Consider the following 27977-nt stretch of genomic DNA (forward strand, 5'->3'; position numbering starts at 1 on the left):
GGGGTACAGGAGGTTGGCCACCAGCCCTGAGTGAGGGAGCCGGCCCTTGGCCCCCCTGTAAAAGGAGCCGCATCTGCTGCCACCCACCCCCGGTTCCCTGTTCCCTGTCCCAGCCCAGGGGCCAGGGGAGGGACTGGGAGGTTGGCTGGCTGGGGGAGGTTGGCTGTGGGAGTGCACTGACCATCAAGGAGCAGTTCCTGCATTGAACGTCTGCCCCCTGGTGGTCAGTGCATGTCATAGCGACTGATTGTTCTGGTCATTTAGGTTTTATATATATATAGACTAGTGGCCCGGTGCATGAAATTCCTGCATGGGAATGGTTCCCTCAGCCCAGCCTGCACCCTCTCCAATTGGGGACCCCTTGGGGGATGTCCGACTGCTGGCAGTTGGACATCCCTCTCGCAATCTGGGACTGCTGGCTCCTAACCGCTCACCTGCCTGCCTGATCACCCCTAACCTCTCTGTCTGCTTGCCTGATTGCCCCTAACTGCCTCTGCCTGCCTGCCTGATTGCCCCCAACTGCCCTCCCCTGCCAGCCTGGTTGCCCCCAACTGCCCTCCTCTGCTGGCCTGATCTCACCCCCAACAGCCCTGCCCTGCCGGCCTGATCTTGCTCCCAACTTCCCTCCCCTGCCGCCCTGGTCACCCCCAACTGTCCCCCCCTGCCGGTCTGCTCGCCCCTAACTGCACCCCCTGCCAGCCTGGTCACCCCACACAGCCTGCTGTTCAGTCATTTGGTCGTCCCTCACTAACCACCCTGCCAGCCTGGTCACCCCACGCAGCCTGCTGTTCGGTCATCCGTCCAGTTGTTTTGGTCGTGATGGCCCCTGGCTTTTTATATATTAGGATATTAGTTAACATATTAGATAAAGTTGGTGCATAATACACATTCGGATTTTATTATTTATTTATTTATATTTTTATTAATTTCAGAGAGGAAGGGCGAGGGAGAGAGAGTTAGAAACATCAATGATGAGAGAGAGAGTCATTGATCAGCTGCCTCCTGCAATGGGGGATCTGGCTGCAACCCAGGGATGTGCCCTGACTGGAAATTGAACTGTGACATCTTGGTTCATAGGTCGATGCTCAACCACTGAGCCATGCCACCCGGGCCGGGTTTTATGATGACACTCACTCAAAATAAGCATTTATATTGACCATGAGTGTAAAGTAGTTTTAGAAAAGAAATATATTTTTTTATTCAGATAATTGTAGTGTATCTCCAGTACCGGCATCTAGTAGTAAGTGATACATTTTGAGTATATGGTAATATTCTTTTAACCCCAGGGAAGTAGGGAGGAGAAGAGGGGAATATATTTCTTAGACACTTACCATGTTCCAAGTCTGTTCTAAGTGCTTTACATATCTTATTTAGTCCACTCAACAACATAATATGTAGGTATTATTTATTATGTCTATTTTATAGAGTAGGATAGTGATGCATAGAGACATTAGTAAATAGTCAGCCAGAATATAAACACAGGTAATACAGTATAGATCCTCATAATTCTCACTGTCAAGGAATATGTTATACTGCTTTGCTATGTAAAAAAATAAATGTATGTAAAAGATCTTTTTAAAAGAACATATAGGAGTCATTAAAACTGGTAACTAGCAAGTGAGCAAAGAGACCAATAAACAACACCAGTTTATTTAAAAGGCAAAGTGTATTACCTTTTAATATGTGTACAATTATTAAAGCACATAGAATTAATGTAATTTTATGAACATAGAGAAGTAGCTACATTATATAAAATGTAAATGCATAGAATTGATCAGTAACTATTGCTACAAAGGAAATAATAAAGTAATAATTTTGAAGAAATTAGAATATTATGCTCCTTTATACAGTTATGCAGTTAAAGTAGATATTCCCCTGAATATTAACAGAGAAAAGAAACATAAATGTATGTAATAATTAGCTGGAATCTGATGGTATAGCAATGCTTCCCTGGATTTTGAGCTGTGTTACCTATAATAATAAAAGCATAATATGCTAATTAGACCAGACATCCTTTGGGACGACCTTCTGGATGAAGCCAGGGCTGAGAGGGAAGCCCGGGTCCCGGGTGCCAGAGGGAAGCTGGTGCCAGCAGCCGGGGGAAGGAAGGCCTACTGTTGCACGAATTTCATGCATCGGGCCTCTAATAATAATAAAACTAGATTATATTGGTATTGGAATAATCCAAACACTCCTCTGATTTGCTAATATTTTTAACTACCTATGCAATGCACAACTCATATTATTGTTATCATGCTTTGCATTGCTGTGCTCTATGCCTCTTGTCTCCACTTCTCATAGCTAGGTCTTTCCGTTTTAACCAGCATATTAGATTCAGGGCAACGTGTGGATGCTTTTTACAGAGTGATATAGTGCATCCAATATGTAATAACAGTATGGTTTATGTACATCTAAACTAATTTCAAAATTAAGTTCTATCTGTGTATTATTTAGATTATAAAGTAAAAATTAACTCAACAAATATTTATTGATCTCATGGTCAGTTTGGGAAAAGCCCAAGAGTTAACAGGATTAAATACTTTGAAGTTTTTCTCAACTGACAGCCACCCTAGGCTACATTTGGTCTATGTGTGTGAGCTGTGGAAAGGTACCTAGATTTATTACTGGAAATACTAATATGACTATAGTATAATGACTTATAAACTGGAAAAAAAAACACCATAGTAAGAGATAATAAAGCAGTTCATGTTATATACCTAAATTATTTTTATATTTATCTAACTACAGACTGTCTAAGAATATCCATTATAGGACACGAATTATATTACTAATATTGTGTAAATGCATAGGACATGTGAGCCATTGAGATGACCAAAGAATGGGTTCAGTGTTGACAAATATTATATTCTGATCTTTGCATTTTGAGTAGTAAATCTGTTCCTTGATAGGGAATACACTAGCAGAGACAGTGTAAAACAACTATAAAAATGCCATAAATATTTAGGGACAAAGTGTGCAATAACTATGGAGATAATGTGTGTAGGTGCATTCTATATCTTTTTGTTGCACATTTTATTCATTTTATTATTTTAACTTCCTTTTTGTGTCCAGCAATGGTGATATTTGTCTGTTCATTGTTTGATAGTAGTATGTGTCTCCTCGGATATTGATAATATGCTCAAGACTTCTGTTTTATTTTCTTTGATAACTACAGCACAGAATAACTTTTACTCGGACATGTTAGTCCATTGGCCAGAACCCTTTAATATGTAGCATATGCAGCTTCCCATCAATATCAGTATCTCTAGAAAAGAATTCTGGAATCCCTCATATGTGATTTTTGCTGCTCACTCAGAAGAGCAATGATAGATTCCAAATCTTTAGTATTTAGCCCTAACTATATGCAGTGAGCCTTAGAAAAATTTAGGGTTGCTTAAAAAACCCAGAAACATATTTTTGAAGTCTAGTTTGAAAAGGGAAAAGACATAGAATTACTAAGAATATTTAATTTAAATATGTGACAGCTTTACCTTAAGTACTTTTTCCCTATTTGAAAGCAAAATTTTAGATGATTTGCAACTTTATGAAGGTATTGTCATTCCGTCAGCCATCACGTTCCAGGTCCAGATTACTTTCTGTCTCTCTCTCCCTCTCGACACTGTACCCCCTCCCCACAATGTGCAAGTGCAGTTTACACCAAATCCCGTCACTTTTCTGTGCACTGTTCCCTACCATTTTCTACAACTTCAGTTTGATCCTTAACACTATGCTTCTTATTAATTACTATCGCCTTCTGATTGATCTGGCTTCCAGAGTTTTCCTCCCTCCTCAGTCCATTCTGCAAGCTGGTACCTAAATAATCTTCATTTTCCTAAGGCAATTTTTTTTTTTTTTGCCTGGCCAAGGGGCCGTCCACAGTCTTGCTCTTCATCTTCATTTCTGCCTTTTAATTTGGACCCAGTTTTTCCTCATTATGGATGTGCCTATAGCTCTGATCTGTTCTCTAGGAAATGAAGTATTAATAACATCTTGCATTTTGAAAATTAAAATCACCGCGTGTACTTTAATGAACTTTATAGTGTTTTATACTTAACCCAGGTTCAGGCACTTAAATATGTACTAACATCAACTCATGCAGTAAACTCATTGAACCCTCAAAACAAGTTTGTGAGGGGGGCTAAGACATGTTAGAGAAGAGGAAACTGGTGAGAAATCATGTACACAGTCACAGGTAGTGGAAGTGGTACTGGAAAGACACGTGGCGGTGTGGCTCCGGGACCGGCTGTGGCCAGGACCTCTCTGTAAGCGGCACTGGTATTGTTAGCCACCGCTGCTCTGTGCTTTCCCGCTTTGCCTCCTCAGCCAAAAGCTTAGCAGATTCAGAGACATCCAAAGGCAAGCCAATTGTGACTTCAAATCTTGGAACTTTTTCCCATTTCCATTTTAATGTGAAAAATAAACGCAATGTCTAAACACTCATAATAACAAACCTGCCCTGGGATTAAAAGGACAAAATGCTGTATAAACTTAGGGGAGGATCACTTTGCTAAAATTAATGCATATTGAGCTTATTTTATTTAATATTAGAAGTTAGAGAAGTCAGCATTTCAGTAATGAAGGCAATGCAAGTGTGATTTACAAAATAGATAGTATAAAGACAGCCTGGGAACTCATAAACTTTAATTCTTTTGTCTATTTTAGGACTTTCTGGGACAAGTGTTTTGTACATTGGGGGAGATTGTTGGTTCACAGGGAAGTCGCCTGGAAAAGCCAATAGTGTAAGTATTTTTAAATTCAGACAATGAAATGTTAACTCTCATTTTTATTTTTGCAGTTTGGAATTGATAAATACTTGCTTGTGCACAAAATGTGGGTTTTAAAATCTTATTTATGAGTTTCACTTAAAAAAATAATTTTGACATGTTTATAAAGGATAAGTTATATTTCAGCTGCCATATGCCTTGCTACAAAATGTTCACAAAATGAAATGAGCACATTTAAACAAGGAGATATGTTGTTTTCCTTTTGGTGTACTATTGTCTTAGATTTCATACTTTTTCTTATTTAGAGAGTATTTTATTAGTTTCTGTTATCAAACACATGTAGATTAAAACCTTACATATTTAATACAATGGAAACATTGTTGAATGTTTCTAGACCGATATGGCTGTTAATTTCTGTACAATGCCAACCCAACTCAGTACAAATGGGAGCGTTTTTCTGAAGTTGACAGCACAGCTTCCCAAAATTCAAAAAAATGTATTTTTATATATTTATATAAAAAGACCAATAGCAGTGTGGTATGCATCAATAGCAGCAAGAGCTTTTCCAAGTTCTGCAGTCATGTGAACAAAATTATAGAGATATCTAGCACAAACCATTAAAAAAAAATATTAAAAGGTCCAGAAAACAGCAAAGTTCTGTTACTGTTGTGATACCTGGCACCATTTTTTTTTTCATTAGCTTCTTTGTCATCATCTGGAAAGAAAACATTCTAGAATAACATCATTAAAACCAGCTCTGATAAAGCATGGTCACTACTATGTATCATAAAGCAGGTACAAGATATTTTACATTCACAGAGGTATGATATAGTACTGCCCTCCATCTATAATGCTAGTGATACAATTTTAAAGGCATTGTTTGAGACTTGATTCTGTTTCCCCAGCAGAGGGCCTCAAGAGAGGAATGACAACTCTTTGAAAGACATTTTACTTCTCGGGGCCAGGACTATATGTAGCACCACCTTTTATACCATATGTTTAATAAATACATTTTTGGTGATTGAGGTTTTAATAACTTTTATTACAAAATTGGTTTGTAAAGAAGGAGATAGGTGTAAATGTTAGAGAAGGTGGTTGCTGTGGGTTACATCTTCTACCTTCACCTTCAATTACTGGAGTCATGCTTCATTTTTTTATTAGTTGAATGGGATACTCCTATTTTCTCCAGTTCCAAAAATGCGGAAAACGAACTCCTGACATTTTTTCCTTATTCTTTCCTTCCCCTGTCCTCCTCCTTCTCCTCTTGCTAATTTCAATTATTGGATGCACCTAATTGTTTATAAAAGATCAAAAGATCTGGGAAGAATACTAAGGCATATGCAGAGCTAAATGCAATGTCTAAAGGTTTGGGGAATTTTGAATCTATATCTTCACCAGTCTTTTAAGAATCTTAACCTTACAAAATAAATGTCAAAACTCCACATATCTATTCACCTTTGACATCAAACACTATGGCCAAGGCTTCATTTTTACACTCCCTGCATAAAATTCAATACTTAATGTGTTCAGTGCTATGCAAGAACTTCTTAAGATAAGAGGTCTATGAATTCTAACTTCCTTTATTTAATTTGATTTTCTTAGAAAATTACTATAAAATGTTGGTTTGGAAACATTTGGCTATGAACTACCTTTTAAACATTCTTTTCAAGTGTAACTTGTTTTCACATATAATTATAGGATGTGGAAGCTTATTTAAATATATTTTGTTCACTTTAATAGATAAGTAGTACATTATTTATAAAGCAACTATACATAAATATTTTATTAAGTGCATATAATTTTTTTAATGAATATAATTATTATTGCATTTTTTAGTCTAGTGCTCAAGTCCATTGAGATTCCTGGAAAATCACAAAATCTATCTTTATTATTTTTTTTCAGGAAAAAAATCAATAATATAAACAATGACAACTTAAAGATATCTTTTAACATTCTTTGAGAGAAAACAAAAGCAGTTAAAATATAATTTTTATTTCCGAGCAACAGAGTAGATATTTTTATGGAACTTGCACTCATATTTTGAAATTAATTTTATTAGAGATTTTTATCTGATTTTTTTCTCTATAAAAGGAAATCATAACTTTATTTCAGAAAGCTCTTAAATTACATAGCATTTTTCCCCAGTGAAAAATCATTGTTATATTAGTCCTGAAACATGTTAAAAAGTTTAATTATATTGGTTGCAGTATATGGTAAACAGAATATAAAGTTGGTAAAAATAGGTTTAACATTGGGGGTATGTGAACATGGAGTTAATAAAGATATTGTAATAATCATAACCTACATGTCTTTTTCCACCCACATATTGTGCAAGATGTGGTCCTTGTTCAGCTAATTCAATAATTCCCACTAGATAAGACTAAGAAAAACAAATTCATGCTACTTAGATACCTAGAGTAGTGATTGGCAGAATATGCAAATGTGGGGAGTATTTGCTGGCATTTGAGTCACTATCATTTTACATAACTAGAAGAGATGAGATGTCCTTTAGATTTTTCCTAGCTCCTGCTGAGGGCGGTGTAGCATAAATGAGGTGAAGCCTTAGAACCCTGTTCAGATAAAATGAAGGTATTGTAACTGCACACTTCATGTCATCTGAGGGTATTTTGTAATTTAGGAAAATGTTGGTACTATATCTATCTTATTGAAAAAGGTCTAATTAATTCAATTTTTAAAACTATGTGCAACTAATCTTTTATTCAGCCGTTGACCTTATTGGGCAGTCTTCTCAGGCAAATAGACATTATGAAAGGATTTAAAGGTGGGCTTAATGTTTGAGCAGTGGGATATTTTAAAATTTTAGTAAGTATAGCTAGGCAAATATTGGCATTAAATGGGTAACAAAATGACAAAATGTAGGGCTTGCGAGTGGGACAGAGATTGGCTACAAAAGAATGAAGCAAAGAAAAAAACGATAAGAATTGTAGAATGGTGACCTGCTACCTGAGGAAATCACATTAACTGCTTGAGATAAAGAGAATGTGAGAGAAGGAATTCAAATGGAAGATTAACCAAAAATAGGACAGTAAAATTGAATGTCGTTAGCCTCCTAATGGAAGGATATCTTGGATTTATTAATTAAAGCATAGAGGAATATAGTCACATGCTCTCATCTGAGCAATTACTCCGACTCAGTGGATTGGGGGGAAGGGGAGTATTTTGTAGTCATTCACCCTCTTGCTTGAGAAAATAATGGCTTTTATAAAGAAATTCTAGCTATGAGAGAAGCATGTGTCTCGAGGAAGGGGAACATGTGGATTGAAGAACCAGGTCCTCTGAACTGAGCATGCTTGCTTTCTTGGGTTCTTGCGAGTTCAAGTGCTTTAAGAGAAGATGTAGCTTCTATTCAAATGTTATTTGACCCCCTTCCTTCAATGTTACTGAAAAGCAATCAAAAGCATTCATACCCTTTGTTTTAAAACGCATAGTTAGGGTGAGGAAGAGAGTGAAATGCTGTTTGCATGGAAATTTTCTCTTTCCGTAATGTCAGAGTAGCTCTTCAGAGAAGCTGGTCCACTCCACGGATGCGTGCAGATTCCACCCTCATCCCTGCTTCCCCTGCTCACTGACATCCTTTCCCATGTGCTTGCTTCTTTGAATCAATCTAATGGGCAGATGGTGGGGAGAGATCGGCAGGGTGGACGATACGGAATATTTCAGTAGAAGAAAGAATAGCTTTGGAAGAAAGGAGGGAGCCAGTGAGAAAACTGGAAATAATACAAGGTCAGGGAAGTGTTTTCTTCTCTGATAGGCAGCTTTAGGACAAACACAGTTTCTAAAGACTTCATGACTTACCACATGATATATGAAAATAGTGGACTAGATAAAAGCATGATAGAAATAATGAAGTTCATATTAAGGAAATGATATGTATTTAACATGTAGCTCTTACATCTCTATCTCATAGTCCCTTTTGCCTCCCCCTGTTCCTGTCTTCCCCTGTGAACCTGTCCTGGCCAGGACTTAGCCATGTAAAGATAATATTGTAGGGTGGTCACTATACATCCTACTTTTTGTGGTCGGTTCCTCCTGGCTGGAGGTAGAAAATAGAGTGCGTACACTCTCCTGTTGCAGCCGTGACTTTTGTCAGCCTTGTTAAGAGTTAGGGGATTGTCCCCTGTGGATGAGTATAGGCTTCCGAATGCAGCACCAGACACCTCCTGAGGCAGATAATCCACCTGCAGTTAACAAAATGGACTCATCTTGTGTCCCGGATGTTATTTTTCTTAAATAGCATCATCAAAGTGACTTAGTGCTTATTTACTAATTTGTTTTAGATTAGAGATTTATTTTCCAATTAGTTTCCCATTTGTATTCTAAATTATTCATAATATTCCCTTGTTTTTTTCCCTTTAAATGGCCCAGTTTAAATTATTTTCTGTTCAGGTATTCAGAATAATTTCTTCTAGCTTCCTAATTGCAATTGTGTTATAATATCTCTTCAGAAGTAAACTTCTTAAAATGATGATAACTAGAAAATTTGAAGATGCAAAGCAGGCGTAGTAGAGCTTTAAGTTATTTATTATTAATCAAGTCTTTGAGAACTAAGTTATGTTTATTACAAAGGAAAAATAGTTTCTTGTACATAGCCATATGCCCTATTAAATAATCCGCATTTGAATTTAAACTCATCTTTTTATTTTCTGTTTTTCAGTTATTGTTGTCACTTTAAAATATTTTTCTCATTTTTTATGACAATGAAAGTTATTTTTTAGCCCTAACCAGTTTGGCTCAGTGGATAGAGCGTCGGCCTGAGGACTGAAGGGTCCCCAGGTTCGAGTCCGGTCAAGGGCATGTACCTTGGTTGCAGGCACATCCCCAATAGGAGGTGTGTAGGAGGCAGCTGATCGATGTTTCTCTCTCATCGATGTTTCTAACTCTCTATCCCTCTCCCTTCCTCTAAAAAATCAATAAAATATGTATTTTTAAAAAAGTTATTTTTTAATATCTTGTAGAAACTTAGGTGAACTATTTTGAAATTGATGTTTAGCTATTTTTAATTTACTTTTTAATAGCAGCTCAGGATTTTTACAATTTCCAACAGTCTGTTCCCTTGGATTCAAGTTTTTAGCAAACACATTTCTCATGTCTTAATTCCGTCCTACACTTTGGTCTTTTCCCCTCCCCCTCCGAAAATGAGTCTTGTGCTACTTAATTTGTCTGCAACATTTACTGTGTCTTCCTATGACTCATCAGCTCTTCTCTTTAGATCATCCCATTATGATCTGGCATTATACCCACTCGGCAGTGGCAGTGTGTCTGTTCATGCTGTGAGATTGTATCTAATTTTCTGCGTGATGCTGTCAGTCATACTTCTTCTATCTTTAGGGATCTCAGTGGTGGATTCAGAAAGTCTTCCAGAATGCTAGGATCAGTACCAGTTTAAGAAAGATTGCCATTTTCTACTCTGGGAGGCAAGCATTTATTACATTCATCAAATAACAGACCTGTTTGTTCCTGTTACTCTGATCCAGGCGTGACTGACTGGTTCTGTATGAAAGCATGGGGCAAGGAGGCAGGGACTGGTGAGATGAGGAAGGTGATTCTTGCTCTGGGGAGGAGCTGGAACTCCAAGGGTAACTGAACTAGCAGAGGTTTTGGCATAGGGAGCAGATTGTGTTCTTTGTAGGCTGGCTGTTGCAGCATTTGATCTTGGCGATTAGCGGAAGGTAGAAAATAAAGAGAGGGATCCAAGAGGGATTAGTAAGTGTCCTGATAGGTGTTTGAAGACTACAGGGATAGGGACTTGGAGGCAGGTGATAATTGGAAGACCAGCTTGCAGTGGTCTAATGGACACAGAATCCCAGCTCTGACATAGGACTCAAGAATGAAGTCCTGTGGGTGGTGAAGTTCAATGAGAGAATTATGGGGAGGGGAAGAAAAACAGAAAGGAACCTTGAGAATAAGGCAGAAGACATGACGTTAAAGTACAAGAATAGGGCTTGAGGGCAACTTGAGCCTGAGCCTTAAAGGGTTGGTTTAAAGATCTGACTCAAATGTGGCCTTATTCTGAGAGCTGTGCCTTGGTCCTCGTGCTTGTAGAGATCAATGTCAGTGTGAGAAGGAAGAGGAGGAGGAAGGACAGGAGAATGGTTAGTCTTGAAGGTGAGAAACAGACACATTTACAATGAAGCAGTACATGTCTTTACTGTGCAATCTTTGCATGTGAACATACCGTGAACTTTGGGGGAATATTTGACCTTCAAAGTCATCTTTATTAACTTCCCTGAAAATTAGACGCTACTGTTATTCTCTGTTTATTTTACTGGGCAGAGAATATTGGGCTGCGAATGACATAAGGTTTTTAGTCCTATTTGATATTTTTTCCATTGAGTTGTAGGGGTTCTTTATATGTAGTAATTTATATCAGAAATCCTAAATATTAAGCCTTTATCAGGCATATGAATGCATACACATCCTCCCATTGCCTTTTCACTCTGTTTATGTGTTCTATGAGGTACAAAATGTTTTAAAGTTTGATGTCCCATTCATCTATTTTTCTGTGCTTTTGATGTCATATTCAAGAAATCAGTCAAGACCAATGTCATGAATTTTCTCACTGTATTTTCTTTTAAAAGTTTATAGTTTTAGGTCTTATGTTTAAGTTGATTTTTATATATGGTATAAAATAAAGGTCCACTTTTATTCTTTTTATGTAGATATGCAGTTTCCTCACACCAGTTGTTGAAGAGATGGTATTCTCCTCATTGAATGGTGTTGGAATTTTTGTTCATTTGACCATATATGTGAGGGTTTATTCCTGGGTACTCTATTTTATTTCATAGGTCTAGTTGTCTGTCCTTATGCCAGCACCCACACTGTTTTAATTACTGTAGCTCCTTTGTAATATGTTTTGAAATCAGGGAGTATGAGTCCTCCAACTTCGTTCTTTTTCAAAATCGTTTTGCCAATTTGGAGTCCCTTGAGATTTCATAGAATTTCATGATGACTTTTTCTTATTTATTTATTTATTTATTTATTTTTTGTCTAAAGTTTTATATACACTGAGTGGCCATTTTGCTTATAAATTTTTTACATACAAAATACTAAGGTAGTATAATGTTTCAGGTATTACTTTTATTATTGTGCAGTGCTAAGTATTCACTCTTTTCTATTTTTTTATTTTTTTAAACAATGAGTTTTTAAGAAATGTTTTAAAAATTGACATTTGTCATTAGTGTCTAACCAAAATTTCTTGACCAATAAATGTGATATATTTTAGTAAATTTTCTATGACATAATATTTGGCCCATTTTACAAATGTTCCATAAGTTAAAGCAAATTTGAAGTATAGGTAGAAATCCCTGAGATGAAAAGATTCCTTGAGTGGTTGGTAGGCTGACTATTTCAGGTGAGCTCAGGGAGCAATGAAACATTTGTTATGGATTCAGGGAATGAAAAGTGTGGCTCTATTGAAAGTGTTGGGAAAGATGAAACTAGAAACTTAACAGTGGCTGAATTTTATGAAGGTGATTATGTCCTAATTATTAAGTTTAAAATTACCTAGGATGTATGTAGAGCCACTGGAAGATGGAAGGCTTCATGATTAACATTAATGAGCAGATCAATCTGACATCATGGAGAGGATAAATTAAAGGAGTACCAGCCTGAGACCAGATAGGAACAAGAAAAGTCCAGTAACCCAAGCAAAAGTGTAAAGGTATGAACTAAGAGTGGTAATAGTAATGGAAAAGTAGTATGAGTTATCGAAAAATGTTACAGTTAGGGAAAAAACCCAACTGTAACAATCAACAAAAAGCAAAACAAACCACATCAAACAAAAAACAAGCCACCCAGTCTCTCAAAAGGCCTCTTATTCTTCGTGCGCTTAATTTTGGAAAGAATTACTCATCTCTAATAATTCTCTTGAGATAAACCTTTAACTGTTTTGAGCTTGAGTTCTATTATTTTTCATATATGCCACAAAATATCACAGTAAAAACAAGTCTGGGAAACTTTTCAAAACATCTTTTTGGGATAACTTTCTACTTTGATATAATTTCAATTGTATAGAAAATTTACTAGAGTTGTACCAGAAACTTCTGTATGATCTTTACCCAGAATGTTTACTTTGAACAGATGTTCACTTTGTTTTATGGGCTTTATCATTTTCTCCCCCACCTCCATCCCTCACCTTTTCCTCTCTAATATTTTAGATTTTGTTGTTTTTTCTGAACCATCTGAGAGTAAGTTGGAGAAATTGTGCCCCATTTCCTCTAAATGCCCGAGTGTGTATTTCCTATAAGGATGCTCTCTTACATAGCCATGAACATGATGATCAAAACCAGGGAACTTCACAGTGGTACAATTATATTATCTAATCCACACTCCATATTCAAATTTCAACAGTGGTTCCATTAATGTCCTAAAGCTATCCCCCCCCTCCCCCCAATCTAAAGTTTAATCAAGAATCACACATTGAATTTAGTTGTCCTGATTTTAGTCTCTTTTAACCTGGAATACTTCTTTAGCCTGTCATTGTCTTTTTTTGCTTTACAATGTTTTAAATATAGACTTTATATTTTAGAATTGCTTTAGATTTACAGAAAAGTTACAAAGATAGTGCAGGGAGTTCCTATATATTCCTCATCCAGTTTCCACTAACATTAACATCTTACATTACTCTAGTACATTTGTCACAACTAGGTAACAAACATTGATACATTAGAATTGACTAAGCTCCAGACTTCATTTAAATTTCACTTGTATTTCCATGAATGTCCTTTTTCTGTTTCAGAATTCAGCTCAGGATATCACATTGCATTTAGTCATCTTGTCTCCCAGGATCTTCTGTTTTTTTTTGAAAATTTCTCCGACTTTCCTTGTTTTTGATGCCCTTGCCAGTTTTAAGAAGTACTAGTCAGATATTCTGAGACTGTCCCCCAATTTGGGATTGTCAGGTGTTTTTCCCATGGTTAGATTGGGGTTATGGGTTTGGAGGGGAAGGACACACAGGTGAAGTGCCTTCTTAGTGCATTGTATCGGGGTACATGACATAAACATGACTTACCACTGGTGGTAGTAGCCTGGATCACTGGCCAAGGTAGTTTGCCAGGTTAGTAGTGAAATTGCTCCACATAATGGCATACTTTTTGTTGTGTTGTACAACCAGTTCTTTCTGTATATATTTTGGAGCTATAACTATAGATGCATTCAGTATTGATATCATATCTCCCTAATTAATTGAATCTTTTGTTATGACACAGTAACTATTTCTAGAAATATTTAAATTTAAAATCTATATGTTTGCTGTTAATGTATATACACTGGTTTTCATTAAAGTTAGTTTTCTCGCCCTGAGTATATCCGTTCTTTCCTTTTGAATTTTCTGAAGCCTTAAATTTTGATATATATTGTAAATTACTAATGGATAAATTTTATTATTATTTTTACATAGTGTGACAATTTTTGTTTCTATTTTTTATTTAAAAAATTTTTAATTGATTTTAGAGAGGAAAGGAGAGGAAGAGAGAGGGAAACATCAGTGATGAGAGAAAATCATTGATCGGCTGCCTCCTGCACACCTCATACTAGGGGTTGAGCCCACAACCCCGGGCATGTGCCCTAACTGGGAATCAAGCTATGACCTCCTGCTTCATGGGTTGATGCTCAACCACTGAGCCACACCAGCTGGGCTCTCCAAATATTCTTGATTATTTTTATTGGCTTGTGCTAGTTACTCAGCTTTCCATGTTTCTCTTTAAGTTTTAGTTATATCATACATATTTACATTTTGTATACTATGCATAATATTTCTGAAACTGGACACAATGTGTTGGAGGCTGCCTGTCACTACTTGAGCCACATTAAGCAGAGACAGGGTTGAATCATATCTGAGCATTTATTCCAATAATTCCGGCAGCATGGGGAGAGCAGTCGGTCACCTTGGAAAATTCTACTCTGACCCCCCACTTGCCAGTTGGATGATTGTATACACACGAGGGAAAAGTTAGCTACGAGCAGCTGTGAGCTGCAAGTGTAACATGGAAAAGGGGAGGGTTGGGTCTCAGGAGCTCAAAGTTTGGTAACAAGGTGGCTAGTCTTGTATGATGTTACAAACAGCTCAGCCCAATCCTGGGACCAGAGAATAGTCAGCGTTCCTGAGGCAAACTCCTGGAGGGGGTCAGGGTCCGGGCACAGCAACCAAATCAAAGTGTGTCCTGTCCTTGGTCTGTTCTCAAAATGTATTTCTTTTCTGAGTAATTGACTCATCGAGACATCTTATCTTTTTACAGCCTTGTTTCCTCCTCCAGTTTCCCAGGGTCTGTAAGAAAACCTCTAATCTATAATTAGTAAGGTGAATAATTATTAAACAACTGTGGCTCTACTCTTATTACATGCCCTTCCCCACTATCATTTCCACTATTCTATGTCCATGTTGGATTCTGCAGTCTGTTGTTTCTGGAGACTCTAACACATGGTACACTTTTCCTCCAGTGTTTTGTAAATATATATTTAATGCTTAATGTGAGATTATTTTCAGATGTAGTTTCAAGGCAAACTCTTTCGGAGAGGTTTTGCATTTACCAGGCACTTATGATCACTTGCATTTACTGAATTTTTGGTTAGAAGCTTTTATGACCACCCAGGTAGTAGAAATTAAGGCAGCAAGCCTGGGTAAGGTCTGAATTACTAAGAGACATATTTTTCTCTTTTATTCATCACCAAGTTTTCAGGCAGGGATTTATTTTGTACATACCTCCAAAGGGGATGTTTATATCTAATAAATGCTACAATCAACCAGTCAATGTAGTCATTGTGAGTGAAGCTTTATGCTGTGAGCTGGCCATTTATTGAATTTCTCATCTTGTGAGTCTCCCTTCCTCCCCCGCCCCCCCTTTTTTGGGGTCTTTTATCTTTATGCCCTAAGCAGCCATTAAAAACAAGCCCAAGATCAAACTCACCAGGGTTCGCCTCTGCTTGTTTCCACTTCTGATTGGTTCTTACTTTCTTGCCTGGTTATCAGAGCCATTAGAAAAATTTTTGCAAATTGTAATCAGCATTTCAAAGTATTTTCAGGTGGTTGTTCAGTTAAGGTGTTTAGTTTGCCATAATGCCGAAAATATACATTTTGTGATTTCCACACAGAAAGAAGAAAAAGAAGGTACAGTTGGATTAGAAAAATTAACTGAGAAATGCTGCTTGTAATATTGTAAGAAAAAACATACAAGGATAAATTAATTGATCTCTTAGTCATAAAGACCTGGAGAAAATGGAAGATCCTGACATTTACAATTTCCCGAATGGGGAGTAAAGAGATAGAGGAAACGAGATTTTGTGATAGGTAGTTTCCTGCACAAGCTGGCATTTTTAGCTCAAGATGGAGTGGTGCTCTCCAGAAGAAATTTTAGAATAGAAAGATAGAAAGGGTAGAGCAGTTTTAGAGTGAGTATAATTTCATTGATATATTCACAATTGAGAATACTTTAACTTTCCGTTCTTCCACCTTGTTCCCAGTCAAGATACTAACACTCCAATCCCTGTGTATGTGGAAATTAAGGGGCATGTATTTGTTGCATACCTGCTGGTACAAATAAAACTATCAGGGATGAGTAATATATTTGAGAACAAAAGCATCCATTGGGCTTTAATTTCACATATTTACTTTCCAGGACAAACAGAAGAGTTGAACTATGATTTGTGAGAAAAGAAGCATGTAATATACTGTTAGAACAAAACATTGCCCTTTGGAAAATTCTCCTTGACTTGTCCCTTGTGTAAAGCAGGAAACCATGCGCACACCTTGCATTTTCCTATTGAACTTTTCTCTTAGTGTCAGCCAGAAGCTATGTGAACATAAATATACCAGAGACACATAAAAGGAAAATTGAATGGCAGTTGCAATTTGCTTAATTCTGCTTATGTTACACATTTTTCTTATGTGTATGACCAATTGCTATGTATAGATATTTAACTCTATTGGTTTACAAGAGGTTTGTTCTCATGAGTTTTGCTCTTATACAGCTTATAATCAACTTGAGAAAACAAGGGAAAAGAATATATGATTCTAACAATTTAGGAATGATTAAATGCTTAACCTGTAAGTGCAGTGGGAGTGCAGAGAAGGCCGAGCTTTGTGTGAAATTGACTGGGATAAGGTTTCATAGAACAAATGGAGTTTCATATAAAGATATGGAAAGGTTGAGGCAGGGTAGGGAATAGTTAAACACACTACGGTATGTCAGGGCGTGGGAATGGCAGAAAGACATAAGTGCAAATAAGTTACCATGTTGATGAAGGAGAAAGAAATATGAAACCAAGATTAGGATAGGTTTTAATTACATAATAGAAATATTAGTAACCACAGGAGAAAGTTTTGTTATAGATTTATACCATATATCATATTATATCATATATTATATCATCATATTATATTATATTAAATATGCTAGATAATATGAAGCTACTGAAGATTCTTGTGCAGAGAACTGACATGTTGAATGTGATCAAAGTTTAGCTTCATCAGGATGTGTGGAAATATAGGATAAACTGAATGCTGGAACTGGGACTATATTTTGTTAGGAAAGAGCCCACCTATTAGTAATACTCTCTTTATTTGGTTGTGCAAATATTAAATATATAGTATTGTAAATATAAAATATTAATGTATATACATATATTTTTTGCTGTTTTAGAGGAATTCCAGGGAAGAAATGTGGCACTATCATACTTACAGCAGAGGAACTAAACTGTTGCAGGGTAAGTCAATTTCTTTGGTTTAAATTGTGTTACCAACACTAACTTTAAATAATATTTCTGAAAATCTACACAAATGATTAACTTGAGTAATTGTAGCAAATTTAATTGAAAGTATGTGTTAAATTAATTTATAACTCATTAAACATCACTTTAGATACTTAGTACTTTAACCAGAGAGACTATATTCTGTAGTCCCAAAAGAATAATCAGTTAGTTTAATGATCTTTTTATAGAATAGAAAATTTCCAAATAAAACCTAATGTCATTATCATTTGGGAGAGGCATTAATATAAGGAGTTGTCAGTTGTACCAATCAGTTTAGTTTTTGCAAAAATTTTGAAGATTTATGTGTGACTTTGAAGGAATATTTCTAGTCCTTTGACCTTGTCCCTTTTGCATGACATACCCGTGTTTCCTTATTTCTAATTGAATTAATTCCGAATATATACAGTCCCATCATTTGTTAGCTTGGTAAGTCCACATTTGAAAGAAGGACCAACTACCACTCCAACTAGGAACAAGTGCATAGTCAGTATTTTTAGAAAGCTGCTATTTTTAGTCGTGATTTGCTGATACAGCCATTGACTCATGTTCAGTGATTTCATTGTTGTCAAGATGAGCTGAGAGCTGGAAGTAATGAGGGCTCTGAATCAGAAGTCAGTGCTGTCTGTTCTGAGTGGCCCAATGGGTCCCTGGGAATTGTTATTTTGGGGGAAAAGAAATTACGTTTCAGTACTCTTTATTTACAATGTTTGCTTCGTGATTTTACGAACAGAAGCTCCCCCAAAGTACCAAAACTTAATACTTTGACATTGGCTGTAGTTTTTATACAGAGAGCTATTAATTAGTACCTGAGTTTTTCACTTTAATCCCCAGAGGTCGTTTTTTTTTTTCTTTCTTTTTTTTAAAGATAATCACTATGGCTTTATATACATAAGTATGTATATAAAGGCAATATGGTCAGAAAAACATCATATTACTTGCCTGCAACTGCTGAAACTGAGCATTTCAATTAACTATGCACCTTTGGGACTCTGGGGGCTGGGATAGTGAAATAACAAAAGGAAAGTATAATAAGAGGCTTGTGGAGATAATTAAACGAGAATATTAGAATTTAAGCAGTTAGAAATGCACTCAAAACGAAGGCCTTCCTATTCTTTTTCTTATTCTTTGTCTTTATTCCCTGGGCAGGTCACAGCCACCTCAGTCTCAGTTCTCTCATGTGTAAAATGCCAGAAACCACTTCCAGTAAATGCTGTAAAAGACCATCTGACTGAACCGGGTTTGGTTTTGCCAGTAATTTGTACTCGGGCTTATTAAGTCACTTGATTGCTCTGAGTTTCACTTTTCATATTTACAAGGGGTGATGGGGGCTGGGGAGGGAGCCAAATATTTGAACAGGTAACTAGAATATTTTTTAAAATTTTCCCATCTCTGAAAATTGACTACTATATCATTAAATCTGAAAATGTAATGTATATGAAAGCATTTTATGTGTACTAAAATACTTTACAAAAATACTGCAGTTATTTAAATACAGGAATAATACCCACCACCATCCTATTTTTTAGCTAAACTGGCACAATGATTTCTTTTAATGATATCATCTAATCATCTATTATACTTCTTGTTTCTGAATTTCTTTATGTGTAGGATGATAATGAGTTTTGTATAATGATGGAGGAAAGAGAAAAAGAAGTTCCAAGTCAGTAAGATACTTGTTCTTTACAGTGACATTAACATGCTATTTTGTCAAAATCTGGTATTAAGGTGATTTTGTATAAATATGCCAATGAACACATTATTATTCATCTATTTCAAAAGAAAATCAAGATACTGAGGCATATATTGCATATGGCCAGGCTGCATCTTATGGCCAGGATGTCATGAGTGGTTCAGTGGTTGAGCGTCGACCTAGGAACCAGGAGGTCACGGTTCGATTCCCAGTCAGGGCACATGCCTGGGTTGTGTGCTCGATCCCCAGCGTGGAACCTGCAGTAGGCAGCCGATCAATGATTCTATCTCATCATTGATGTTTCTATCTCTCTCTCCCTCTCCCTTCCTTTCTGAAATCAACCCGAGCCTGTGCCCTTGACTGGAATCAAACCCAGGACCCTTCAGTCCACAGGCCAACACTTTATCCTCTGAACCAAACCAGCTAGGGCAAAATGCTGATATTCTTAGTACCTCCCCCAGATGGCTCCTCTGCAGGGAAAACAAAAGCATCATTTGAGTGATGTGTAAACCATAGCTTACAAGTAATTTGAAATTATCCACAAAGAATATTTGTTATTCTGATTGAATGATTCAACAATATTGTACAAATGTGCTAGTCTCAGAAATGGAAGCTTGGAATACAATGGTGAGAAAAACACAACCAACCACCTTGGGCCTTGTTTTTAATGAACACGGCTTGTGGGAAATGCAGATGACTGTGCAGGTAAATATGTCATGATGTTTACTAAGTGATCAAATATATTATGGGAAAGACAATGGAAAATCTAACTTATAAGAGGGAGGATGTCATGTGGGCCTCTGTGAACAAATGACATGCAAGCTAAGCCCTGAGGAATCGTTTACCAGCCACAGGGTAGTAGTAAATTACTGCAGTGTGCACAGCTCGTGTAAGATCCTGAGGAGGGAGAGGAGTGTGTCTGGTGTTTGGTGACAAGGGCCTAGGAGTGGGGGATGATTGAGGTAAAACTTTGCCAGGTGAAGGTGGAAAAGGCAGCTCAGAGCCCATTTGGTGTTCAGCTTCATTCATTCATTCGTTCATTCATTCAGTTAGTTAATTCTCACCTGAGGATATTTTTTCCATTGATTTTTAGAGAGTGGAAGGAAGGAGGAGAGACAGAGAAACATAGGTGTGAGAGAGACACATAGATTGGTTGCCTCCTGCATGATCCCCAACCCGGGCCGGGGATGGGGCCTGCAACCAAGGTATGTGCCCTTGACCTGACTTGATCCCAAGACCCTTTAGTTGGCAGGCCTATGCTCCACCTATTGAGCCAAACTGTCTAGGGCTGGTGTTCAGCTTTGTAGACCATTTTAAGAGTCTGTTTATCTGAAATACAGGAGAAAGCCTTGGAGCATTTTTGTTAGGTACAGAAGTATTTCTTTCACATTTTAAGAACATGTCTGCTAAACGGAGAATGGATTGGATAGGTCCAAGAGAGGAAGAGGGAGAAGGAATCAATGCCACACTGTACAAGTCCAGGTGAGAGAGGAGGTGGGCTTGGACGAGGGTGGTGCCAGTGTAGCTGAAGTGAAAATTTGAGGAAAGTTTTAGACTCAGAATGTTACAACTTGGTGAAGAAATGTGTAAAGGGTAAGGAAAAGGGATAAATTGAGAACAACTCTTTGATCACTTGAGTGGATGATGAACCACTAATTGAGCTGGGAAAATTATAGGAGAAGCAAGTTAGATTTGAACTTGTTAGAAATGCCTGTGAAATATTCAAGTGGATTTCTTTAATAGGAAGTTTGTTGTACTGATGTGGAGCATTGAAGAAAAGTTTGAAAATTCTCTCAGGTGGTACTAAGCATAAGAGATTAAAAAAGGAACAAACACCTTTGCAATGATGCCTGTATATTTCTGAAAATAAGTAAACGCTTGGATTTTTTTCCTTATAAATTAGATACCTTTTGTGCTTGTTACAGATGAAATCCCTGCTATGTTATTAACCTGAATAATAGCAAAATATATTTTTCCCTAAAGTTATATAATTTGATACATTGAAAGAAATCTTTCTTTTGAATTGGTTATTCATGTTGTAAGCCTTAAGGAATATAATTTGAAAAATTACAGCTTGGTATTACATTCACCAGTGATCATGTGAAAATTTATTTTTAAACAATACTTGATCTCTTTGAAGCTTAATTCACAACCAGTTTGAAAAATACACATTTTATTGATCTATTAATGCCTTTCAAGTATATCAGAATGTTTTTTTGGGAGTTTGTGTTTTGATTCAGGTGCTTTGGGAAAATATCTTTAAGGGGCTATTTATTTTTCTGTGACAAGAACAATGTCCTCGTCCCATGTTATTAGAAAACTACTCTCACCCAAGGGCATGTAATATATAGGAAGATGAAAGGGCATTCGAAACAAATAACGCAAAACAAAACAAAACAAAAACCCCAGCCCTTTCTTCTCAATTTGACTTCATAGTTTGATCATCCAGGTGATTCTCTCACTACTTCCTTAATGGATAGTATATCAATTTTTAATCTTTAAACCTTAGATTTGAAAAGTGATCATGGTTGAGGAGCTTGAGTTATTAATGATAGTCCTATTCTTGCTTGTGTTCCCTTTGTAATTTTCTTTGAAATGTGTATTGTAACTATACCTGCTTAGAAGCATAATGCCTGCTTTAATATGAGTATTCCTCTGGTAGAAGATATCACATCTGTATTCTAAATAATGAAGTAAAATGACACTCTTATCGATACTTTTGAAAATGAGAAATCTAGACCTATAAACTTCTCTGAGTATTGCTTGAGAAATGTTTATTAAGTAAGTATATCAATGAATGAATGAAAAACAGAGAGCATCATCTCTGGTATAGTGTTCTGGAATTACTGAAAGGAAATAAGGAGAATTTAGGTAGACGCTTAATCAGTATTGCTGGACTCTGCAAAGAAATGGTTGAATAAGAAAGTGCTTTTTTAGTCATTGTTAACATTTTCATCAAATAGGATTTGAAACTATGACCTCTTTTTTTTTTAAATATATTTTATTGATTTTTCACAGAGAGGAAGGGAGAGAGGTAGAGAGTCAGAAACATCGATCAGCTGCCTCCTGCACATCTCCCACTGGGGATGTGCCCGCAATCCAGGTACATGCCCTTGATCAGAATCGAACCTGGGACCTTTCAGTCCACAGGTCGACGCTCTATTCACTGAGCCAAACCGGTTTCGGCGAAACTATGACCTCTTGATTTAATCTGAATTACTTTGACCCTCTACCTCTTTCCAAAATTGTTAGCATTTTCTTTCAGTTAAAAAAGCAAGCAAACCAAAATAGTAATTTTATTCTTGAAATGGCTATTATTTTCTACTTTATTAAAAAGCTTATACTACCTAATTGAATAATGGTTCATATCTTTGATTTATTATACCCCAGTTTGATTAACTTTAAGCTAAATTACGTAGATTATCGATGCTTGCATATATAAACTGATAAAAATGATTGGTTTGGCATAGTGATTAACATGCTACATGTTTAATTTAAATTACAAATGAAAATGAAGGTGCTTTGTTTTTCTTGAAGTCCAATGCAATGTAAATTATTTTAAAATGTAGTTATGGAGATATTGTGGAGCACTCTGTATAATTAAGAAAAAAAACTTTTTTCCCCTCCAGATAGTAAACTATGTAGTCAAAGTCTGGATCAGTCTTGTTCCTCATCTAATCATCTAATACATCTTAACATCTAATAAATGATAGATACTTAGTAATGTTTAGTAAATATTTCCTCAGGAATTTAAAAAATGTGTATGTTCTAAAAATATGTACTTGAATAACAGGAGATATGAATGAAGATTTGTCTTATGATATTGGATACCTAGAGTTATGTAGCTTAATATCACTTTTCAGAGGAAAATTGGTACAGATTTTATGTTATAGTTTTGTGACTAGAACAAACACAAAGTCAAGTTTTCAGTCTCATGGTCCTTTAAAGCAATTTTATGTTGTCTGGAATTCTCACACACTTGGCCATTTGCAAGAAAATTTCAAATTTGTTTTCTTCTCAAGTCTTATTTGTGATCTGTAGTTTCTGGTTATTTGTAATCCAGATTTTGAGCTATTATATTCATTTTGTTTTCAGGATGCTGTTCTGATGCAATTTTGTGCTAACAAGTTGGACAAGAAGGACTTCTTTGGAAAATCAGATCCTTTTCTTGTGTTTTACCGAAGTAATGAAGATGGCAGGTAGATTTATATTTTATGCATTTTAATACTATAGTGAGGATGCTATTTAAATTATTTATCTCAGAGAAGCTCATTAAATTGATAAACAGAGTACAATATTTTTATTTTAAAAATTGATGTGATTTTCCATCTCAATAACAGTGCATCACTTTCTAAGTGTTTCATATGTTCTGTTTGATATTTAAAATGAATGATTTTCAGCTTGATGGAAACATTTCCTCTTTACTTTTTATAAAATTATAATGTCTTAATAGTATGAAAGAATTATATTTTTGTAGACATATGATGTGTTTTGTTATAGACTTTATTTTCTTAGAGAATGAAATGGACTTTATGGGTTGATTTTTTTAATACTACAGGGTTGTTGTTTTTTAATAACATCTAACATTCAGTAAAACTTTTTATTACATTCCAGTAATTTGAATATTTTTAGCAGTCATTGTTAGACTGGTTTCTATTTGGTTTGAAAATGTATCCATGGGTTATAGAGTGTAATACATATGACTCTACCACTAAATACATTTTATTGTTTTCTTTGATTCATATTGGAATGTCAGTATTTGTGGGAAAGTTTAGCAGTTAAAATTATGGGCTAAGTTTGTGTTGCTGTGGTTTAAATCATGATGCTACTACTTACTAGCTATGGGATCATAGGCAAGTTTTTTAAAACATGTGAAATTCAGTTTTCCCATCTGTAAATGGACTAATAATTACATCTACCTCATAGGTTGTTGAGATTATTACATGGGTTACTATGCAAAAAGCATTCAGAAGCTTGCCTATAACATAAGAACAGTTTAAATGTTAGCTGCTGTTGTTATTATTTTATAGTAAGGTGTTTTTTATATTGTTTTTCTTAACTATGCATAATAAAATATGAGCTAAAGAGAAAACATCATTTAGAGATTAAAAATTAGGGGACTGGAATTAAAAAAAAACAATACCTGTTGATAGTGCTACACTTATAAATATAGTTATATAATATGTTAATGTTATGTAATAAGTATGCAATATGTTACTTAAAAATAAAAGTTTGTTATTTAAAATGAATACATTGGGCAGTAGAAAACAATGCTTTTCTTATTGTGGGATTTTTTTTAATGCAGATACTGGGCAATTCTTGGCTATTATGGCATCCTATTATTAAATTTTGCATACTTCTCTTCTGTTTTGGTGGTTAGGATGTCAGAGTAATATTTGCATTTAAACACTGATTTTATCCATGTGAAAAATATTGGGCAATAAAGAAAATAATCATATTTGCAAGTCATTTTAAAGATATAGAAAAATTAAAGAATGAGCTCAGAATTTCTTGAATCACAATGTTCTTTTGTTTCCTCTTGTCTGAATTACTTGTTTCTTGAATTTTCTATTTTTATTCTTCTAGTTTTCTTCATTGATAAAGATTAGTTATACATTTCAATCTATCACACATTTAATGCTACTGGTGAGAGTTACATTGCAGGAATTTATTATGCTTGTCTGAATGATAACTTAGTCATTAAATGAAATCTCAATATTAAGAAATTAAAGTACATACAAGTAATAAAAATATCTCAAATTATTTAAAAAAACAACTATTACTAAAATTTGATAAATCTCATTTCAGAAAATTACCCACAAATATAAGGTGTCCAAAAATGTATACATATACTTTGAATAACTATAAAGGCAATGTTTACTAAAATGCATTTTATTTTCAAAATTGAGCTATCAGCTGTTAAAGTGTATATACATGTTTTGGGACACCCTGTATTTATACACATAAAACTAGTTCACGAGCTAGATGCAAGTATATATACTAAGACATATTTATTAGTACATTAATATATATGTTTTATTTTAAATGAGTAAAAATGCATTTACTTTTCACTTTTTATTTATAAGCCTCTATTTAAAAATATATATATATTTTTATTGATTCCAGAGAGGAGTGGAGAGGGGGAAAGAGAGACAGAAACATCAATGATGAGAGAAAATCATTGATTGTCGCCTCCTGCATGCCCACAACTGGAGATAGAACCAGCAACCCAGGCATGTGCCCCAGATAGAAATTGAATCTGGGACCCTTCAGTCTGCAGGCCAACACTATCCACTGAGCCAAACTTGCTGTCTCTATTTTTGACTGTAAAGATTTTAGTCTTATTTTTAGCATTTATTTGAATATGGAGCTGTTTCAAAAACTGCCTGTTGCTGAATGTGTTTAAGGCTCATTTTATAGGAAAGAATAAAACTAATTTCCACCAGAAGCATTATTAAAAACCTTAATAATATGTGATTATAAATTTTTCTTTTCTGCTTTCCCATTAATTTGTTAACTTGACCTGTATTTATAATTAGGTAATATTTTTCCTTTAGAATAGATTTTTTTTGGTAAATGGCTTCATTTAAAGTACTTTAATACATATTATTTAATATGTTTTTCTTATAATGCTATTTATAACATGCATACACTTTATATTTATAAAACAACTAGTGGCCCGGTGCATGAATTTGTGCACACTGAAAGGAAATTAATTAGAAGAAATATTTTAATATCGCTATTCGCCCTTTCTCTATAATAGAAGTGTCAACCAAATTCACGATCGACAATGACAGATAGAAACACGTGCATGCAAATAGTGTCAGCAAGAGCTTGATATGTATCACACATGTGCGAGTCAACTTAGCCTTTTATATCTATAAACTTGTTTAATTAAACCTGCTTTCTGATTTAGCTAAACTTTTTCCAGCCTAACGAAGCACCCCAACTTCTCTTTCCAGTAATTGTCAGCAACACAGCAGTAAATATCAACACGAAGCAGATTATTATTGTAGATCATGCAGAGAGAACAAAGGGTAAAATATTTAACTGCAGCAGTGTTTGACTATATTCTGTGCAGTGAGAAAATCTGAAGTCATTTTGAAGGTCCACCATTACTTCTTTTCAGTCTAGTCAAGTTTCTAAGCTTTCTAAATCTCTGTTTTCCGGCTAATGAAAATAAAATAGGATTCCACCAAGTCTCCTATCTACCTACTCCAGGACTTCTGTGAGGATCAAATGAGATGAGGCTCGTGAAAACACTTCACAGACATTTGGTTACAGTGTGAAATGTTTCCACCTGGCTATAAAGCAAGTTGTGTTCCTGGGCTGAAGAAACTGCAAGGAGGCTAGTTGCTAGGGAGAGGAAGCCGGGCGTTGCTACATGATGTCATTACCTTGATGGTTGGACACTTAGCACATTATATATATACACACACTCTCGAATGTTAGAAAGAGCTACATCAGACTCCTGTCAGAATTTTCATTAGTGACAGTAGCACTGGAATTTCTGGTGAGATTTTGCTGTCTGTATCACATCTCATGTATTACAATCGAAAATGATTAATCAAAGACAGATGACTACCTGGCTCATAAATACCTCACTAAGAAGATGACGCACTGTCTTAAAAGAAGTTTCAAGTGTCAAAGTATTTAATTACTATGGTTGGTGATATTAGGGCTATAACAAGTTTTGATTAACCTTAAGCAAAGAGGCCAGAAAGAAGTCAGTAGATTTTTGAACATGTGGGTGTGAAATAGTCAGTTAGTTGCTCCTCATTCTTTCTATCTATCTATCTATCTATCTATCTATCTATCTATCTATCTATCTATCTATCTATCATCTATAAATCTATCTATCATCTATCTATCTATCATCTATCTATCTATCTATCTATCTATCTATCTATCTATCTATCTATCAGCTATTTATCTACCTAATCTATCACCATACCGAAGACTTAATACATAGTAGAATATGATACAAGAGAAGAAGAGAAGGCAAGGCCCCTTTGTAGATCTTTAAGAATGTATTATATTAAGAAGGAAGGCAGGTATCTTTTTCTGAAACAAAACAATATATGTAATTTTGTCCCTAAGAATGTTTCTTAACCATTTTTTGTGTACTTTTGCTTTTTCTCATTTGAGTGCCTGTTGGGTTTTTTTTCCTGCCTACCTCTCCCTGATTCCGTCTGTTTTTCTTCCCTCTGCTTTAGATAGCTTGACTACACCTTTCTGAGTCTTCTCTTTTAATAGCTTTTGTCCCCAGTGGTCCCTAAATTGCTTAAGTGAGTCAATTCTGACAGCATTGACTACAGAGCTCTTTCAATTTAGTAAGAAGCATGTGTTTCTTTAGATGAGTGAGGATACTACCAGGAAAGGGATGGCACTATGCCATAATTCGTATAATGAATACTTGAAATCTTTGTATATTTCTATTTGACATCTTAATAGAAACAAACCTTCTTGCCTTAAAGGAAGAAGATAGACTCAAAGGCTTTTCAAAAGAGATTATTTGCTTGTGGGGGTTAAGTGCACAATGTTCATTATGGCAATTCTCATGTTCATGACTGTTAGAGAGAATCCTGTCTTTAGAATACGTCACGACTAAGGATTGGTGAGGACCAGGTTTATATATTGTTCTAACCAAAACTATTTTAAACATTTTTTTAAAATATATTTTATTGTTGTTGTTTTTTTATAGTGAGGAAGAGAGAGGGATAGAGAGTTAGAAACATCGATGAGAGAGAAACATCCATCAGCTGCCTCCTGCACACCCCCTACTGGGGATGTGCCCG

At 35.6% G+C, this 27977-nt stretch overlaps 1 protein-coding gene across 10 annotated transcripts in view; it reads left to right on the forward strand.

The window, feature by feature from the left end:
- The window catches only part of CPNE8 (copine 8), a 184125-nt gene that overhangs the window by 63854 nt on the left and 92294 nt on the right, over positions 1 to 27977 (forward strand). For 6 of the 10 annotated variants that reach the window (XR_002828720.1, XM_023752294.1, XM_023752291.1 and 3 more), the window contains 3 exons: positions 4663 to 4739; positions 17381 to 17444; positions 23275 to 23378. Coding sequence is in view for 9 of the 10 variants with exons in the window: in XM_023752294.1 (XP_023608062.1) it covers positions 4663 to 4739; positions 17381 to 17444; positions 23275 to 23378 (245 nt within the window). In the remaining variant the exon portion in view is untranslated. Of the gene's footprint in view, positions 1 to 4662; positions 4740 to 11440; positions 11492 to 12386; positions 12406 to 17380; positions 17445 to 23274; positions 23379 to 27977 lie in introns of those variants that run through there. The other 4 variants (XM_023752292.1, XM_023752293.1, XM_023752296.1 and 1 more) reach the window with 3 other exon arrangements.

The sequence above is a fragment of the Myotis lucifugus genome, unplaced genomic scaffold (assembly GCF_000147115.1).
Source record: "Myotis lucifugus unplaced genomic scaffold, Myoluc2.0 scaffold_30, whole genome shotgun sequence".
Taxonomy (NCBI): Eukaryota; Metazoa; Chordata; class Mammalia; order Chiroptera; family Vespertilionidae; genus Myotis; species Myotis lucifugus.